This window comes from Benincasa hispida, chromosome 1 (genome assembly GCF_009727055.1).
Source record: "Benincasa hispida cultivar B227 chromosome 1, ASM972705v1, whole genome shotgun sequence".
NCBI lineage: Eukaryota > Viridiplantae > Streptophyta > Magnoliopsida > Cucurbitales > Cucurbitaceae > Benincasa > Benincasa hispida.
The window spans coordinates 21,703,761-21,723,410 of record NC_052349.1 but is presented as its reverse complement, the minus strand read 5'-3'; the positions used below and the strand labels follow the sequence as shown (position 1 = coordinate 21,723,410).

Genomic DNA, 19,650 nt, shown 5'->3' with positions numbered 1-19,650 from the left:
ATTGATCAGTTTGGCATGTTGTTATATGTAAATCTAGCTTGAGCAAGTGAAGTATATCCCATTATTGTGGTTTATCTCCACTTAGACATCGTAGCATGTTTCCTAGTGTCCGGTTAGTCACCTCTGTCTGGCCATCTATTTAGGGATGGCTAATGGAACTATATTTTTAGTTTGTTCCAAATCTCTTCCAAATATTTTTCCAAAAGAAGGACATAATTGGATTTAGGGATGCGATGAAGTCTAAAAATTTCTTTAAAGAAAAGGTTAGCAATGTTTAGAGCATCGGCTGTTTTCTTGCATGGTATGAAATGAGCGATCTTACTAAATCACACTACAACAAAAATAGAATCATAACCTCTTTGGTTTGAGGTAGTCCTAGGATGAAATCCATGGTCAAGTCTTGCCAAATATTAGTAGGGACTGTAAGGAGAGTGTAAAGTCTCAAATTTTGAGTGCTACCTTTAGATACTTGACATATGTAGCAGTGTTTAACAAAAATCTAAACATCTTTTCTTAGTTTAGGCCAATAGAAACGTTCAACTAGAGATATTAAAGATTTATCTCTTCCCACATGACCTGAGATGCCACTTGAATGAGCTTCCTTAATGATTTCCTCTTTTAGGGAGCCTTGTGGTATGCATAATTGATTGCCACGAAAGAGAAATCCATCTAATATATGGAAATCTCGTGGGGGATTGTTAGAGGAACATGTTGTTCAAATAGTGCCAAAGTTTGTATCTAATTCATAGTATTCAAGTAAGAGATCAAAAGCAGTTTTGAAACCTGTCAATAGTGTTAAAAGGTTAGATTTTCTACTTAAAGCATCAACTACTTTACTAGTTTTTCCCAAGGTATGTTTAATGACAAGTTCAAACTTTTGTATAAAGGATATCCACCTAGCATGCATACAGTTAATGTGCTTTTGGGAATGAACAAAAGTTTAAGGAATAATGATCAGTGAGGAGAAAAAATTCCCTTCCTAGTAGATAGTGTTCCCATTGGTGTAAAGCTCTCACTAGGACTATAATTCTTGCTCATAGGTGCTCCATTTTTGTTTATGTAAGCTTAGTTTTTCATTAAAAAATTCTATGGGATCGGATTCTTGTGAAAGTACTACACCTATTCCTAATGAAGGAACTCTAATTACAGAGGACTTATGAGCGGAAGCAGATCGTCCAAACGTCATTTTGAAAGAATTCATACATTTACAATCATATCAAATAGATTATGCATTAAGTCATAAATTACAGCATGCTTCTTGAAATAAATACAAAGATTAGAGAGACAATACCTTTGAAGAATACTTCTTCAAGTATATCCCTCGATCAAACTCGAACATAACGAGCAACTCGAACTCACTCGAATAGTAACAAGTATCAACACGATCCTCGAATAGATCCAGACACAATCACTAGATTACCATGATATTCTCGATGTGAGAATCCAAGAGTGGTGGGCTTTGGCTTATTTTGGATTAAGGAAAGGATTGGAGTGAAGGAGGAGACAATCGAGTAAACGAATGAACGTACTGTGTAGAAAATGGAAGTCTATCGCATAGACTAGATACTCGATCATTTAGACTCTCAAGCTATCGTCTAGTAAACTCGATGTTATCGTGTAGTCACTCGATAGTGAATCTGATAACTCGTTTTGTAGAATAATTAGAAAAACAAATTTTCATCTTTTATCCCACTTTGTTATAAAACCGTGTAACTACCCACGTGATTATTGAGAAAAAGTCTTTTATTATCAAATAATTAATAAATATAAATAAACATGATAACTAACTTATCATATTATATTTATAACCTATAGTTTTAATATTGCATCATATACAACATATAAACCATAGTTCTTTTTCTATTTTATGGCATTTAATATAAATCATATTTATATTAAATTTGATAACTATGAATCTAATTCATAGAAATTATTTTCGAATCATATTCAAATATTAGTTTCTCCAATCATACAATAATGTATCAAATACATTATATCAATTATATCATATATAATTGAATTAATTTAATTATATCATATATAATCAAATTCCCTCTTATTAATTTGAACATTTCAAATTAACCTAAAAATTGATTCTTAACTTGAATCCATTGAGCTACCAAGGGGACCTTATAGACCTGTAGCTTGAAGCTCCAACAGTACGTGAATAATTGACTAAACTCTTTAATCACATTATCCACCAACGTTAACTGTCGGGCAATCCACTAAAGACCGATAGTTGCACTCTTCGCACTACAGATATATTTCTGTGTCCATTGGATATAACCAATCAACAGTATGATGACCTTTCACAAATCACTCGTAAGTATAGTTGGGCCAAACTACCATTTTGCCCCTGTAGTTACATCTAACCTTTTAAGTACAACTGATTCCTCTAATGAATAATATATCATAGTCCTCTATGACTAAACCCCTCTCGAACCAAGAGAGGGTGTGGCGCTACATTGTTCAAGCCTCGGAATCAGCCCCTAAGGGAGCAATTTATCTACTTACCCCTGCTTCGGGGAAGGAGTGAATTCCATCTTGTGTAGCTGAGTTCCCAACTCCCCAATCAGACGAATCCCCAAAATGGTAAGCTTGTTGAGTCGGCAATCTGGTCACTCTCACCAATGTAAAACAAAGAACCGTCCTCATAGACAGGAGTTCACAATTCATTCAGGATTAAGGTCATGTTACCTATGATCATCCTAGTGAAATGAAAGTCTCAATTATGAAAAGCGTTATATAACCAGACTAAACATTTCATGGTCCAGTCTTATACAAACTTCTTTGTATAGAATATCGCCGCTTGCGTGTCTAATACACGAATGATCAGGATCAGATCATTTGTAGCACTTTACAACATTTGTAACACCTACAAAGCGGGTCATACTCGTAGTGTCACAAGGATAAGGTATCCCTTCTTATCCATATACTACAGACCATTTAGGTTATCACCTAAAACACGATCTACTTGTATGTCTCCACATATATGTTTAAGTTACAACGTTAACCAAGGATCTTAGTTTATTGGTTTGTGGTTAATGCAACTAAAATATCAAATATTTCATAGACTGAAGTGAATAAAATATCATATATTATAAATCATAAAATGTTGTTTATACAAGTATTCACAAACTACAGGACACTACGAGATTTAGGGCATCAATCTTAACACTTAAACCACTAGCATCAACTGAGACCTCAAAAAATTTATTAAAATTTGATAAGGCTAGCACAGGTTGATGAGCTAGTTTTTGTTGAAGTGTCTTAAAGCTATCTAGAGAATTTTTATCCCAAACAAATTTACCTTTTTTTTTTTAGACAATTTGTTAATGGAGCTGCAATGGTGCTAAAGTTTTTAATGAATTTTTGATAGAAAAATGCAAGACCAAGGAAGGATTGAATCTCTTTAATTGTTGAAGGTATTGACCACTCCGTAATAGCTTTAAATTTTAAAGGGTCTGCTTGAATGCCTCTATTATTGATGATGAAACCTAGAAAGAGATGTTGTGACATAGAAAATCACACTTTTTAAGCTTTAAATACAAAGTATTAGTAGCAAGGATAGAAAGTACTCCCTTTAAATGTGAGAGGTAATCATGTACCGACTTGCTATAAATGAGAATATCGTCAAAGTAGATAATGAACTTATGCAATAGAAGGAGAAATTTTTGATTCATGAACCACATAAATGTGTTTGGCGCTTAGACAGCCAAAAGGCATCACCAACCATTCAAATAGCCTTTCATTATTTTGAATGCCATTTTCCATTCATCACTTGGGTGTATTTGAATTTGGTGATAGCCACTAAGAAAGTCTATTATGGAAAAAACTGTTTAACCGACCAATTGGTTTAGCAAATCCAGGATTCTTGGTATTCGAAATTGGTATTTAACTGTAATTCTATTGATGACACAACTATCAAGTCTCCATGAACTATTTTTTTAAGCTAAAAGGGCAGGCACAACACATGGGTTGAGACTCAGTTGAATATGCTTTTTCCTAAGGAGTTCCTCAATTATGTTATCAAGAGCTTGGTATTCATTTTGGCTCATTTTATAGTGAGATAGGTGAGATATAACCAAGACAGGGATGAGGTCAATATGATGTTGGATTGCTCGAAGTGGTGGTAGGTCCTTAGGAGTTTGTGTTAGGGAAGGAAAAGAATTTAGAAGTTTAGTAACCCTGTTGTCCACAATGTTATCAAGCAATAGTTCAAAGCTATTTTTAACAAAAGGCTATTTGAATTTGGTAGCCTTAGACACTGCTTGTATGTGAGAAATTATTGTGAACAAGGGTCCTTTTAGCTTGTGGTTTCCCTCTTTCTTAATTTGTGGAATTGGAGCATGAAGAAGTAGCAAGACAATCTTTTTCCCCATCCACATGAACTCAAAAGTGTTTCCGCAATGATTTGATTATCATACATCCATGGCCTACCAAGTAAGACATGGCAAACATCCATGTCCAGCACATCACATACCATTTGATCCTTGTAGTGAGTGTCTATGGATAAGGGCACTGTGCATATTCCGTTTACAAGAACTTCACCTCATTTTTTTATCCATCCCACCTTGTAAGGACTAGGGTGATTGTCTACTTTTAGTTTTAGGGTTTGCATAAGTTTTTTAGATACCATATTCTCAGTGCTTCCACTATCCACAATGATCGTACAAATCTTTCCCTTGATTGTGCATCGAGTTCCAAATAACTCATGCCTCTGGGGATTTGTTACTGTAATGGGAGTTTAACAAAAAAATTTGTATGACACATGACTGTGCATCTCCATCATCAGCCCCTGCATAGGGAATGTCACCATCAGCCTCTTATTCATCAATGCCATCTTCTTCTTGGTCTTCCTTATCTTCTTGTATTGTAAGAGTTTGTCTGTGAGGGAAATCATTGGAGAGGTGTCCGGTTTGACCACATCTAGAGCATTTTCCCAAGTTAGGTCGATTATAAAAGGTTATTTTTTAAGTTAGAAGAGTGAGTACTCCCCTTTTTGTTCAGCTCATGCCTTAGCCATTGTTGGTTCTTTGCCTTTAGCCGAGATACCTTGGTTGGCTGCGAATCTTGTTCAACCTTCCTCACTTGGGATGATGAAGCCTCTATCTCATATAGGTGAAGGAACTCGTTTTACAGAGAACCTATGGGCGGAAGCGGATCGTCCAAATCCCATTTCGATTGAAACAAACATTTATAGTAAACATAACAGATTATGCATAAAACATAAATTATTACAACATATTTTTGAATAAGAAATAAAGGATTAGAGATTATACATTTGAAGAACTTTTCTTCAAGTAAATCCCTCGAATTGCACAAACACTTCGAACAAGTCACGAGCACTCCAAACAGTAGCAAACAGCAACGAAACTCTCAAACTAAAAGATGACACAACCACTTGGTGACCTTGGTATTCTCAGGGTGAGAACCCAGGAGTGGTGGGCTCTGACTATTTTAGTTAAGAGGGAGTTTGTGGTTTGGAGGAGGAAGACAAATGGAGGAAAAACTCTATCGCATAGATCAACTCTCCAATCGTGTAGTAAAAAGAGTCTATTGCATAGACTCTCAACCAATCGTGTAGAAGGTTCACAATTTGGATGGCTTAGATTTGGAAAGAATAAAATCATATATTATTTATCCCATTTTGCCATAAAATCATTTAACTTTCCACTAAGATGATTAGAGACAAAAAGGGATAATTATCAAATATAATTATTTATCCCTTTTGTACCCTGTTTGCAGTGCTGAAATTGATTGTACAACAGTCTTTCATAGATGTTGTTAAATTGATTGATTGCAGTGCCTAAAAGATGTTTTTTTTGTAAACTTGTTAAATTGATTGCAGTGCCTAAAAGAAGGAATGAGATAGATTTTCTCCATCAAGATGGTTCATGCAAAATAAATAAACCAATAATAATAAAATTATACATTTTTATAAAAAAAATAATAATAATATTTATTATTAAAAAAAACCTTCCAAGAATCACATAATCCAGTGATTCCAAACTTCAAAATAACATTTATCATGCAATTTCGAAACCAGAATAAAGAAGCCAAAGCAAACAACTAATGCAAATCCCACCACTCCACTTTTAGAAATTAGAATATTGTTCACTCTAACCACCACTAAGGAATTAGAAAGCCACTATTACTTCATAAATTAGAAAGCCATTTGGGTAATAGGAATTAATATACTCTCTGGTCAATATAGAGAAAAAGAAATACCAACATGAACATAGCTCAACTGATATAGTGTTTGTACAATCAACTTCGAAACTAGAAGTTGATTTCCTCACCCTACACTTTAACTACAATACCTTTTAAAAAAAAAAAAAAAAAAATTCCAAGAGCTTTAACAACCCAAGAAAACGGTGGAAGGAATATTGATAATTTGAAATGATACAAAGGATGAATCTATCCAAAGGAATTATAATGGTTCCTCAGAGTTTAGGTTGTAGTTGTTAAAAGGAACCATATGTTTACACCAATTAAGAGTGTTAAAAAGATGTACAAAAGTGAAGAAAGGGTAGATCTAAAAAAGAATCGATTTCATTCAACGTTTGATTCAAAAAACTGTGCTTAGCCCCCCCGCTCATGAAACGGCTCCGCTGCAATGGATGACAGAGGGTCCGTAGTACCCAAAGCACTGGAGCTGTCTCTTATACACATCTAGATGTGTATAAGAGACAGACTGGAGTGATCCTGTAGCCGAGAAGGGGCCTAGAAGTGCCTACTACTACACCACACTACACTTGGCTCTATACATTTACAAAGCTAACCCTTGCCCAGTCCCTGGTAGAGCTAAGGGGACTTCAATCCTTATTACTTATCCCATCTTGTCTCGATAGACAACCCGAAAGTGAAAGTCAAGTTAATAGACTTTCAAATAGCTTTTGACTAAGACATTATTGTATGTTGTGCATATAAAATGGTATATGCATAAATAAATAATATATATGTACATGTATATTTAAGTCCCATGGGTTGGCATCTGGGCCTATGGGCCCTCAGCCCAAAGAAAACCTATATAATAGAGGTTGGCTACCAATCCCCAGCCAATTTCTATCAGCCTAATGGAGGTAGAGAGTTTTTCATGGTCTTTTTTGGCCATGCATTAGATTTTCAAGAAAATGAAAATTAATTAAACTTCTTTTAAGATGATTAATTTAAAGACTATTCATTTATCCAATTCCGTTTATATACTCAATTAGGATATCCAATTATACTCCTCCAAACATAAATTTATCGTTGGTGCAATTTTCGGTATCAACACACATCCTAGAATGTTTTGTTAAACTTTCAAATCAAAATACTAACGACAAATGTATTATGTAGTAGTTATACAAGTGGGAAAACTTTAAAATGTGTACAAAGATACCGACTCCATTAATTAAAAAAGTTCAGAAATAATAAGCCACAAACAATGTAATTGCTTAGTGAACCATTTTGTAAATACCTTGCTATGGGTACCAATGAGAAGTTATATGATACACATCTACGTTTAATAACATCTCGGATTAGAAGCTTCTGGCCATTGTAATTTGTGAAGATGGACATCTAATTCGCAGGGTATCCCAGTAAACGCATATAAATATACAGACTAACAACGTAATCAACTTCCCCCTCGTTCTGATAAAACCAAGGAGAAGGAGCAGTCTCACCCCTCCCTTGGTAGTTCGGCACATTCACTAACTGATAATCATAAGAGAAACTAGCATTTTCTCTATGAAACATGGCTGCCTCCTTTATGTATGGAAGATCTCCCAATTCTTTATATCTCCAGTTGTACAGCTTGGCCATACTTGGTCTGGCACGACCTTATGAGAATTGAGTTCAATATAAGGAATACCCAATCTGACAAACCTCGTAACTAGACTTTGATCCATATGGCTATACTTTTGAAAAGCCATATTCTTCACAATAGGGGGCAAGTGATGGTGATCACCAATCAAAATGCAGCGTTTAAGACATGTATAACCATCTCCCTGCCTCTGAAGTGATATTGGTATAAAAGTTTCAATTTATAATATTTTTGCACTTTCTTCCATTAGCAAATTTTCATACTTGAAACCTAAACGAAGAAAATCTTTCCTCTTCAGGGCAACATGAGTGCAGGTCATTGCAACAATCTTTGCCTACTTAGTCATCAAGTAGTTTGCACAATCAGCTATAGACTTGAGTAATTCAAAAGCCCTACACTCTTCAAGCTCCTGAAACATTGTCTTGAGATGACGAAAGCACCCCTTAGCTGCCCACATATCTTCATTAAAATATTCACCTGTGAAAACTGGATTTGGTGCATTTGAGAAAAATTACTTGAAGGGAAATCTCTCTTAAGCAAAATTAGATTTATCCTCATTTCCAACACAGACAGCTATAAATTGCTCCCAGCGTGAGTAAACATGCAGTAACCAAAAGTATCCGACAGTTTCACATGTATATCCAACATCTTCAGGGAGTTGGAGAGATCTTGCCTTGAATACCCACTATAAAAAGACCAACCACCTTTGGTTGAAGATCGAAGAGACGTAAGAACAACGATACAGTGATTTGAATTGGATTTTACTTTCCAAACTTTCTTCACTGTGGCAGAATGTGATCTTCTATTGTAGAGAAACTCAGGAATTCTTGAGCAATTCTCACGATTATCGTACCCATGTAAGTTGTAGCAATAGGGTCTTATATGACCTCTTTTTCCTCAAAAGTGGCAGATCCATTGCATTCTATTAAGATGATTCTTTTTTCGAAATGGACTTGTGATAGGACATACAGGCTACAAGTTTTTCCAAGGCTCTTGCTCTCTAACAAAAACAATTTTGTGTTTCTCTTTGTCTGGATACTATCTTCTTTTTAAGGAGTTGGAACCAGTGAACCCAATGCCACGAACATCCCTGGACGGCTTACTTTTAGAGAAGATTTGTTCAAGGTGACCAGTTCCTAAATTTAGCATCCTTACAGATTTACACACTGTCTCTTTCTCAGTTTTAACTTTATTGAGTTTACATTCAAGCCAGTGATAACAGACATGAGGTGAGTATTATCAGCAATAAGTGATTCGATCCTTCCCTTCTGAACATCAAGAGCCTTAGCATCCTCACATTTCTGCTTGTAAAGATCACGATAGACAAATGCAATTGATGAGTCATGAGTTTCATCATTCCTACCTATTGTAATGAAATCATCTATGAGCTATTTATCTTCAGAACTATCAGATGAGATACAACTGACAAAAACCTTGACGCCTTCTTCTGAATCATACTATCATCAGACTCTTCATATGACAGGGTCATAACATAACTCTCGTTTTGTCTTCTAAAAAATGTTGCACATTTTGACTAGTAGTGACCAAAACCTTTATATTCTTTACATCGAAATATCTTATCTTTATTTATATTATCCCCCCTGGTTTGTCAGAGCCTTTCTTAAAACATTGAGATCTTTGAATAGTTGACCTACAATTGTTGCCATTCTTAGCTACTCTTGGAGAATAGAAGACAGGCTTTTCCTCAAATTTCTTCAATACATGAGAAAATTATTTTGATAATAAGGAGATTGCATTAGCAAGATTTTCTTTAGGTTCTTCTCCTGATTCAAATGAGTGTTTGTTGATTGAAGATAACAAAACAATTCCCTTGTTTCTCTTCTCACATCCTGTCACTAAGAGACATCTCAAAGGTGAGTAATGATCCAAAAAGATCACCAACTTTCATAGAGAAAATATCTTAGGCTTCTTTTATAGCAGTGATCTTCATGTCAAATCTCTTTGGTAGAGATCTGAGAATTTTTCGTACGAGTTTTTTTTCAGGAATCTTCTCTCCCAGAGTAAATGATTCATTTGCAATGTCAAGTAGTCTAACATTAAACTCTGTAATAGTTTCATCATCTTGCATTTTCAGAGACCCGAATTTTGTAGCCAACTGTTGCAATCTAGACATCTTAACCTTGGTTGTTCCTTTGTGAACAACAATAAGAATATTCTAGACTTCATGAAGGCAGTCATCCTTGCTTTCTAATATGCATAGTTGGTTCCATCTAGGACAGATGGGAGGGAGGTAGAGTCTCCTTTTTTTACTCCTTCCATGAGAGTAAAACAGGATCACAACACTAGAGATAATGGTGACCGGCTTAGATATCAATTGAGAAAACGATAAGGAGGTATCTACTGCAAGTTAACAATGTTACAACCAATGTTATAGCATTCCACAAAACAATTATCAAATATGTAGAATAGATAAAATAATACCAGATATTAGTAACCCAGTTCGATGTAAATCACCTACGTCCAGGGGGCAATGTGTCCAAGTAAGATAATTTCACTAATATCAATAATAAGCAATTACAACTCAACATTTATCTATAATAAATGCATGATTACAGTGACTCTCGTACAACTTTATCACTCAACTAATAACCTAGGCTCCCCCTAGGTGTGAGACTCCTTTTCTTGGTGTCTTAGGCTCCCTTAAGTTGTATTATCAGTGAAGCAAATATTAGGCTCCCCCTAAGATTGAGACTCCTTCTCTATAAAATTTGAGCTCCCCTCAAAATGTGAGACTCCTTCCCACCCGTATTATATTTTTCTTCTAAGAACAAAGTCATCTTTGTTTGAATGACTTAGGCTTTCCCTAAGCTTGAGAATCCCTTCTCAAACGAATCTTTTTACCCTCAATGTGATGAACACAAAGTATGTCTTCACGAAACTCAACTCTATCAATACAGTGCATTGTTGACCGAATACACACTGAGATATTTTTCAAATATAAGCTTCACACGAAAATAAAACAACCACCATATACGAAAGACTAAAAACCCTTTAAATGTGTACGATGAAATGCAACAGGCAACTCTAACTTTCATAGCAATCATGAGCTAAAAAGGGAAAGATATCGACAGAATAAGACAGCAAAGAAAATCACCAATAAGGGAAGTATTTTGCATGATCAACATTGTCGGATACATTTCTTTTCCTGAAACCACCAATGCAAAGACACGTCTCATAACAATTGAGATGCTTAAACAAATATTGTCAACTACACAAACTCTAACAATTTCTTTAATAATCTATATAATATTGTTAGAGACTCTCAACCTCTATAAAAGACATCAGAGTGCATATTGAATGAACATGAGGAGGAAATCATTTTTCTGTGATATTATTCATCATCTCTCGTGAAGTAAATTTTGACAATTGAGCCCAAAATATTAGTATAAAGAAAAGAAATTGCAGATATAGTAAAATAAGATTTAGCTCTCCAAATCTATTAGGGTTGTTTAGGGCGCTGAGATAAGATATGATATTTGAAGATCATATATCGGTGGAGTTGATACGTATGTGAAGTTCATATATCTGTGTTTTGGGTGTTGGGTTGAGTTCATATGCCAGGGTATCCGGTATAACTTTTCAGACACGAATAATCTGTTTTTATAGTGATTATTTTTGTTTGAAAATTTTTTATTCATTAATTTTACCTTTTTTTTTTTAATAAACTATGAATTACACTTTGTTTTATTTTATTTTTTTTCAATACTACACATATATTACTAGAAGTTTTTGAAATTGGGACTTTCAGTTTACGTTTGGCATTTTATTTTTTATTTAACTTAAATAATCATTTTATAAATTTGTGCATCTAATATTTCTAGTTAAGTTGAATAAAATTATATTGGATTCGGTGTACAAAACAACTTTAGATTTATATTGTTACTGAAATATCCTCAAAATGTAATTGTACTGTAATGTGATTCACATAAAAAAATATGTAATAAAAGCCATATTCTCCAGTCTAGCCATATGATACAAAAAAAAAAAAAAAAAAAAAAAAAAATTATATATGGTAAATTACATAATCGTCTATCCAAATCTTCTATCTGATAGATATATTCGACAACTTCCTTTTACCTCCCAAACTCCAGTTTATAACATTTTTGCTTTGATACAAGCTTCTGTTTGGATTAACTTGAAAAAAATGTTTTTCCCAAAGTTATTTTAAAATAAAAGTACTCATGTGTTTGACAACTTTTTCTTAAAAGTATTTTTAAATATAAGATTGTTTGCTTTGTTATATGCTAAAAGTATTTCTATTAATGTCAAATTACTATAAAGAATGACTATAAGATACTACGAACTAATAATATAAAATAATGATCATTGGGGTTGGTGGAAATGGCCACTGTCGAAGGTCGCCGGAGTTGGTCGTCAATGGTGGTGGTTGGATGTGGCCGAAGTTGGCCACTCGGTGGTCGGATGTAGTTGGAGTTGGCCGTCAACGATGGTCACTAGAGTTAGGCACCAGAGTGACAATGGGGAGCATTGGTGGTAACGAGGGGTGAGGATGTTGTTGGTAGACGTGGTATAAAATATCGGTGACATACCAAATTAACCTCCCAAACATTGAGTTGAGTTTATACCTCAACCACTTCTTTAGTGATAGGCTATATCGAAGTCTATCAATGATAGATTTTGCCATAGTTTTAATTCTTTAAAAAGGTTGATGTACACTTGATTATTAGTCTCAAAAGTGCTACCTGTTACAATTACCCTATTATTTATTTATTTATTTTAAGAAAAGTGATTATTATTATTTTATTTAGTATAAATCTAAAATACAATTGTATATTAATTTAAACCATAATTTTGGTAAGTGTAACCATTTATATTGTTCTAAAAATTGGTGTATCAATTTATACTCTCCAGATTTTGTTCGACTATGTGAAACTTATGGTTTTAATAAATTAAACTTCTAAACAAAAGCCAACTAATTTTGACCCTTCATATTATGATTACCTTTGAAAATTTTCAATACATTAATTCTAAAATGTTGTAGATTTTTCGAAATCTCAGTTTTACAAAATGGATTATAAGTTTCACACGATGTTTACCCAAATGGAATGTAAAATTCATAGTCTAAATTGATACAATTATTAGTTTGGAGTTTAAATTGATACAGTTCCTAAAGTTTTATAAGTATATAAAGTTAATTTTACTCATACACTTTGATTGATTAGAATAATTGATGTATCTCAATTAAAATATAAGCATCAACTAATCATTTATAAAAAGTTTATACTATCAACCTTGATGTTAGATATTCGAATATTGGATCTCCCATTTGATGGTGAACTTAAAAAAAAGCAAAAAAACAAAAAACAAAACAATGATGTGACTTAATTTTTGCATGATTGTGCCAAAAAAAAAAACACAAATTAGGTTATACACATATTGTTGGAATGTCTTGAATTTGTATGTTAGCGCTTTGAATAACCAAGTACGGGGGTCTCGATATCCAGTCAGCAAGTCGGGGTCTAGGGGCAGCATACCCTGGTGGGGGTTTAGGGACAACGCCCCCAAAACCTATTCAGAATTTGTATTTAACATATTTATTTATTTGTTGTTATTTACAATTATGACCCTAGGGTTTAGAGTAGTGTGCTATATAAACCTCTAATCCTAGAGGTGTCGTTTGTGTATTTAGAAAACATTCTCTCTAATAATACTATTCTCCCTCTGCCCCGTGAATGTAGTTAACACATCATTATTGAACCACACATATCTGTGTATCGATTCTTTTATTTTTATATAATTGCCGATTTCGTAACACATACGTACATTGTGCCAAGATTACATTTACCCTTATATTTTATTTGAATTATTTAGATGTTTAAATCATATTTGTTCACAATTTTGTACATTGGACCGAGTCAATTTGATAACAGAAGAGACTTCAATAAGAGATTTTTGTACATAAGCAGAAAGTTAGTTACGTACGTCCTAGAGCACCACCACCACCTGAAGTACATTATCATGTTAGAGATGTCTCATCCAAAATAGTTAGAGCCCTAACACGATTTTCAATTTTAATAAGTGATTGGGCGACTATTATTTTAAAAAAAAAAATCTCGATTGAAATTAATATCGCATTAGGCTTCAATTGTTTCGCAATGGGAAGGACATCTCTAACGCGATATTTTGGGTTATTTTAAGTAGGAAATTAATTACATACCCACCTTTCCTCTCGATTACTTATGTTGGTAGAACACAATGTGGGCAAGAGTGAAGAAGATGACGTTGAATAGAAAAGGGGCATTTCATAAAATACCATCACATCATTGAAGATACATTTTCTTTTTCTTAAAAAAAATCTAGGATATAGATAAATTTAGCATACAAGTTAATAACAATAGTACAAAATAGAGTACAAACACTGAAATATAATACAAAAATAGTAACATCTAAGATGTTGAAATACAATAGTTAATAAAATGCAATAGAAAAGTGACTCTTATCACAAAGAAAAAAGAAGATTAGAGGGAGAAGTATGAAGAAAAACAAAAAACTTTATCATTGAATTGTTGAAAATATCCAAATAATTTATATTTTTGTGGACTTTGTGAGAACTCAAATGTGAGGATGAAGATTAGATGATTTTAGGGTTTGGTCTTTTATTTATTTTTTTCTTTTAGTTTTGGACTCGAATAGTGAACCTTTTAAATAGATTACTTAGTTTTAGATTGGAAAAAATTAGATGAGTTACTTGCCTTTTTTCTTTAAAAAAATACGCAAAAAATTGATATATCAAATCGCCCATCTCTAGGAAGTATCTAGAAGTATACGTAATACAGATTTTTTGCCTCACATGAAGTATTCGTGCTTCATAGTTTGAGAGAAACAAGAAAGAGTAGATAGACGAAGAGGAGAGAAAAGAAAGCGAACACAAGAGAGGGAAAAAGAAGAGAAAACAAATAGAGAAGAGACTAAAATTATATATTCTTTTCCAAGTCAACTTGCCACATCATTCATCTTGTCAATTTTATGTTTGAATTTAATAATTTTAATATCGAAGGCCTATTCCAAGAAACTCAAGAATTAAAATGACCAATTTAAAATATTATGGACCAAACATATCTATGGTAAAAACTTAGAGACCAAAAAGTTATTTTTCCCCGTAATATTTTATAAATTACCTTGACAACTAAATGGTATGGTTGGAAATTCTACGAGAATAGTTAAAGTGCATGCAAGCCAACAGAGACTTCCAGAAAAGAAAAGAAAGAAAAAAAAGACAAAGAGAACCATATTAAAGTAATATCTGGACTTCGGAGTTGAACAATATATGTCGCATCTTCCTTAAACATCCACTTTACACAATAAAATGCAGATTGCAGATAGAGAAAAGTTCAACAATTACTGTAAAATGGACGATTTCCTTGAACAAATCATAGAAATCAACGAGGAAATGCAAAAATAACCTCCGAGAAGTACTTTCATCATCAGCTATCTTATTCCTACAATATCTGAAATTTCATTCTCCATATAACATCAAGAACTTTGGCTGAATTTTCGACCCGACATTCTCTCAGATTCGTATAGAATATGGTTTATTAGTCCCCTAGCAGCACTGCAAACAAACAATATATACACAGAAATGTGATTGCTACTACGCCCACACAAGTCATAATCAGAAAATATAAATTTGATCTAATAACTTTGGGTTTGGTGATTGGTAGGATGCCTTTACTATTTGATTCTTGTACATACTTCTTTTTAACATGAGTTCCTTCTGCACAAGAGAGAATGGAAAAAGAGAACGAAAGAAACAAGGGAAAAGAAGCAATCATAAGACATACTCATCTTTCAACTTCTGAATCTTCTCGGGATCAGTCTCACGCATGTTTTTTCTGAATTGTTGCCTCACCATACTAACAAGAAGCTCGGTGTTATGTTGCTGCAAGAAGTTGATAGGATTCGAGTTTAACAAGTTTCAAGGAACCAATGTTAAATCCACTAGACCTTCCTATAACTGGATCCAACTAATGTGAAATGTGAACACAATTTTTAGGTCAAAACAGATAACTGTAACTTAATTCAGCCAAAAAAAAAAAGATACAGTCGAGGATAGAGGAAGCCTAATATCACAGTCAACAACATGGAGTGCATCAATTATTATTAATCTTACAATCAATTCTAACTTTGAAGCATGGGCTGAAATGAATAGGATTTTCCATTTTGCACCTATATGCGAATGAGACTGTTATCTTTATACTGAGAATTATTGGCATTAAATAAGGTGAAATGTCAACTTGTAATGTATATTTCCTGACTAATATGTCTTCACGTTGGTAGAAACAAAATATGAATTTCTTAGAATAACTCTATAGTCTTTTGTTGTATCAATATCTAGAAACTCTCCATTGCCAATTGCCATCAATGAGTGCATTACTTCTACATCAAGTGCAACCTAGCCTCTGGAAATACTTCATCCTAACCCTTCTCACTGATGCTTTACCATTGAACAATTTTCTTGTGAAGCAAAAACATATTCCTGGGAGGCAGGTAGCAAAAGGCACTTTTACATACAAAATACTATGTTTTCAATCAATTGTTCAATTCCTATAGTGAGATTTTTGTCGATTAATATGAATAAATGAGAACATAACTGTGTGTAAGGATATGTCCTGCAAGAATCCAACTATCGGCTTGATGCATTATAAGACCCAAATGGCAAGTAAAGAAATAAGCGAATGAACTCATTGATTGGATAATTGCAATTAACCTGGTGAGAATGTAAAAGAACAAGGTGTCCAAGTGTCTAGAAAACTGTATCGAACTCTTAACTTTTCACTTCTCATTGGCTCTATAACCTATCTAGATTATTCAAATGCAAGATTAGTAGAATCATAAACACCTTTTTGAGACCATTGGATTAGATAAAATAAAAAACAAAGTAGAACATCCATACCTGATGACCAATATACTTGGCTCTTCGAAGGCACTCGCGGTAAAGCTGCAGTGATAAGACGTGCAAAGTTAAGAATTTTTGTGGAGGAAATTATATCGGCAAAAAGCGATAGGCGGGAACCAACCCTAATGACATTATTCGCAAGCTCAGGAGGTAGAGCAGTTTGTAGAGATGGCATTTCCGCCCTTTTCACACCTACTGATATTCATTACAATTATTAATTCAGCTACAAAGAGAAACTACCAAAGAATTAAAAAGACAAGGATCAAACGGAAGAAAACAACAGATGGACGGGGTTTTTAGGATTGAAACATCGTTATGTTTGAAAGTTACTACTAAATTCAAACTGGATCGACTAAAAAATCATCTCCAATATTACAAAAAAAAAAAAAATACAAGAACAAAGAACTCTCACACCCAATCATCCAATTTCATACTGTCATAACGGCTTTATTCTAATTATTTTCATTAGTCTCTGCCTTCTATTCCTTCAGGTTCTTCGTTCTCCCTCTCGTGGGAAGTTCGTCCACTCTGGCTCAGGAAGAAGCGGAAATAAAGGCGCGCTAACGTCGTAAATCATTATGGGTTCTAAACATTGATCTTACCAGAAATGAAACCCTAACTTTTTATGCATCTAACCTTCTGTAGACGTTACGAATTGTTTCAAAATTATAAAAACCACCAAAAACGTATTGAAATAAAAAAAAAAAAAAAAAAAAAAAAAACAAAAACATGATTAAAGAAAGATGAATAGGATTCAAGATAGAAGATCTCCTACCTCCTCCTCCTCCTCTTGCTGGCTTGTGACGGGATTGATAAAGGGGAAAAGGGGGAAGGATGAAGAAAATCCAACAACAAAGCCCCCGAATTTGATTTGAAGAGCTGAAGAAAGTCGATCAGAGAAGACTGAGCTTAAGGCCTCTTCCTCGAGAAGGAACACGGGAAACTGGGGAATTTCGTACGGATGGGCCTCAATGGTTCACTCGAAATTTGGCCCAACTTTAAAAAAAAAAAAAAAAAAAAACACTCCGAATTTTAGTTTTCTTGTGAAGTCAGCCACATATGAAATATCCGTTTAATCCTCAAAACGTTTGAAGACGTATGCGCATCCCATTTTATCACTCGTTCATCTCGTTTCACACTCATTCCTCTCATTCTTTATCGGAATGAAACCGGCGTTTTAAATTTAAAATTTTAGACTTCCTCATCTCTCTTGCTTCATCTTCATTCCTCTCTCTCAATACAGCTGAAATTGAATGCCACAAATTGTATGTGATTTGATTTTTGTACCCGCCAAGAAATTTCATACCATCTTCTTCCACTAGTGAATTGTCTCAATTGCTTCTTTCTACACCTCCAAAAGTTAAGGTAATACTGGTACAAATTGTGATTTACGTTTTCCATTTCTTGCATGAATTCCATTTCTGTATAAAGTTAAGGAAAGAAAGAACGAGAGAAACACTGGTACAAATTGTGGTTTACGTTTTCCATTTCTTACATGCGGTTCCATTTCTGTAAAAAGTTAAGGAGAGAAAGAACGAGAGAAAGAATGGGAGAAAGAACGAGATGAAGAAACGAGAAGAACGAGAGGAAGAAGTGAGATCTTGAAATGAGAGTTTTTCAGAATGCTCGATAATGTGATTTTGTTCCTTTTTTTCTCTTTAATTCTTTTTTTTTTTCTTTTACCTGCAGTTGTAATGGCTAATCTGAAGATTGCTATGAAGGATCATTTTCCTGGATAGGCTACAAGCCTTTCATCTCACATTGGGATCGCAAATAAGATAATCAAAGGGAAACTTACAGAGATGTAGCTTCAAATGTTAAGGAGGACTGCGTTTGGAAAATTCGTGGATGTGGATATAGTCTTCAATAGCCTGCTAGTCCATCATATATTATTGAGGGAGGTGGAAATAGTAGGCCTGATTCCATGGCCTTTGACTTGGATGGGACGATTATTGAATTTTCGAAGGAAGATTTTCTATTGGTAATGGGATTGTGGCAGCCACCGACTAAACTGGTTCGTAATGTTGAAGTGACGGAATCTCTATGATTGAAGTATGTCAAGAATTTAATGGCAATGGAAGTGCATTCCACCAAGTTTGAAGAATGTTATAAGGCGTTAAAGTTCGAAAATGACTTAGATGCAGTGAAAGTTACACTTGTATATTATTATGAGTTGGGGTTGATAGGAAAAGACAAGACAAAAAGTAGCATTGATAAATCGTTGCTGGATGAAAGTACTAGGTATCTGATGCCGTAATTTATTGTATTTATTCTCTAATTACTCAACATTGTATATATATTTGTATATATATGTAAAATCCATTGGAGTTTTAGTCAAGTGGGAGTTTGTTGGGTTGTATGTCCTAAAACTCATAGTTTGTAATGTTAAACGTATTCTATTATCAATAAAGATGTTACTGATGTTATTCAATAAAACTGTTATTGAATATGTGACTTACACTTCTAAAGTCTAAATCCAATAGACTAAAAATCCATGACAATTATTTGAATGAACTTTATGTGGAGACATAAGAGTGGATCAAGTTCAGTAAATAGCCAAAACGGTCTATAGTATATGAATAATGTTGGGTACCTTATTCTAGTAACACTATCGAATGCGACCCACTTTATAGTTGTTACAATTTGTTGTAAAGTACTACAAATGAAGTGATCCTGATTCATTCATGTATTGACATGAGGAGCGGGGGGTTCTATGCAATGAGTTTGTATAAGATCGGACCAAGAATTAAGTCACTCTTACTTTATAACGTTGTTTATTGTTTAAGACTGACTATTTTTAAGTGATAACTTAGGTAACTTACCTTAATCCTGAGCTAACTATGAACTCCTATTTATTCTGGATTATCCTTAGATTTGCATGGGTGAGGGTTGGCTCAATAGTGCC

At 34.0% G+C, this 19,650-nt stretch overlaps 1 protein-coding gene across 2 annotated transcripts; it reads right to left on the bottom strand.

Moving 5' to 3' along the window:
- Window positions 1-15,078: 15,078 nt before the first annotated feature.
- Window positions 15,079-17,676, bottom strand: LOC120071039. 2 transcript variants are annotated; one of them, XM_039023034.1, is made up of 5 exons: window positions 17,521-17,676; window positions 16,867-16,937; window positions 16,743-16,787; window positions 15,631-15,728; window positions 15,079-15,401 (listed from the first exon to the last, which is right to left on the bottom strand). In XM_039023034.1, exons 2-5 carry the CDS (start codon window positions 16,918-16,920, stop codon window positions 15,323-15,325), a joined length of 276 nt encoding a protein of 91 aa, XP_038878962.1. In that variant the 5' UTR covers window positions 16,921-16,937; window positions 17,521-17,676; the 3' UTR covers window positions 15,079-15,322. The 2 variants fall into 2 exon arrangements, with proteins under 2 accessions (XP_038878962.1, XP_038878971.1); XM_039023043.1 differs by having other exon boundaries at window positions 16,867-16,940; window positions 17,521-17,672.
- Window positions 17,677-19,650: the final 1,974 nt, after the last annotated feature.

What these genes read in the sequence shown, in the direction of transcription:
- LOC120071039 (XM_039023034.1), bottom strand. Translation starts at nt 16,920, where the DNA reads ATGCCATCTCTACAAACTGCTCTACCTCCTGAGCTTGCGAATAATGTC. An exon ending in TTGCGAATAATGTCATTAGG is followed by an intron (nt 16,788 to 16,866) that starts GTTGGTTCCCGC and finishes TTATCACTGCAG; the next exon opens with CTTTACCGCGAGTGCCTTCG. An exon ending in CCAAGTATATTGGTCATCAG is followed by an intron (nt 15,729 to 16,742) that starts GTATGGATGTTC and finishes AACTTCTTGCAG; the next exon opens with CAACATAACACCGAGCTTCT.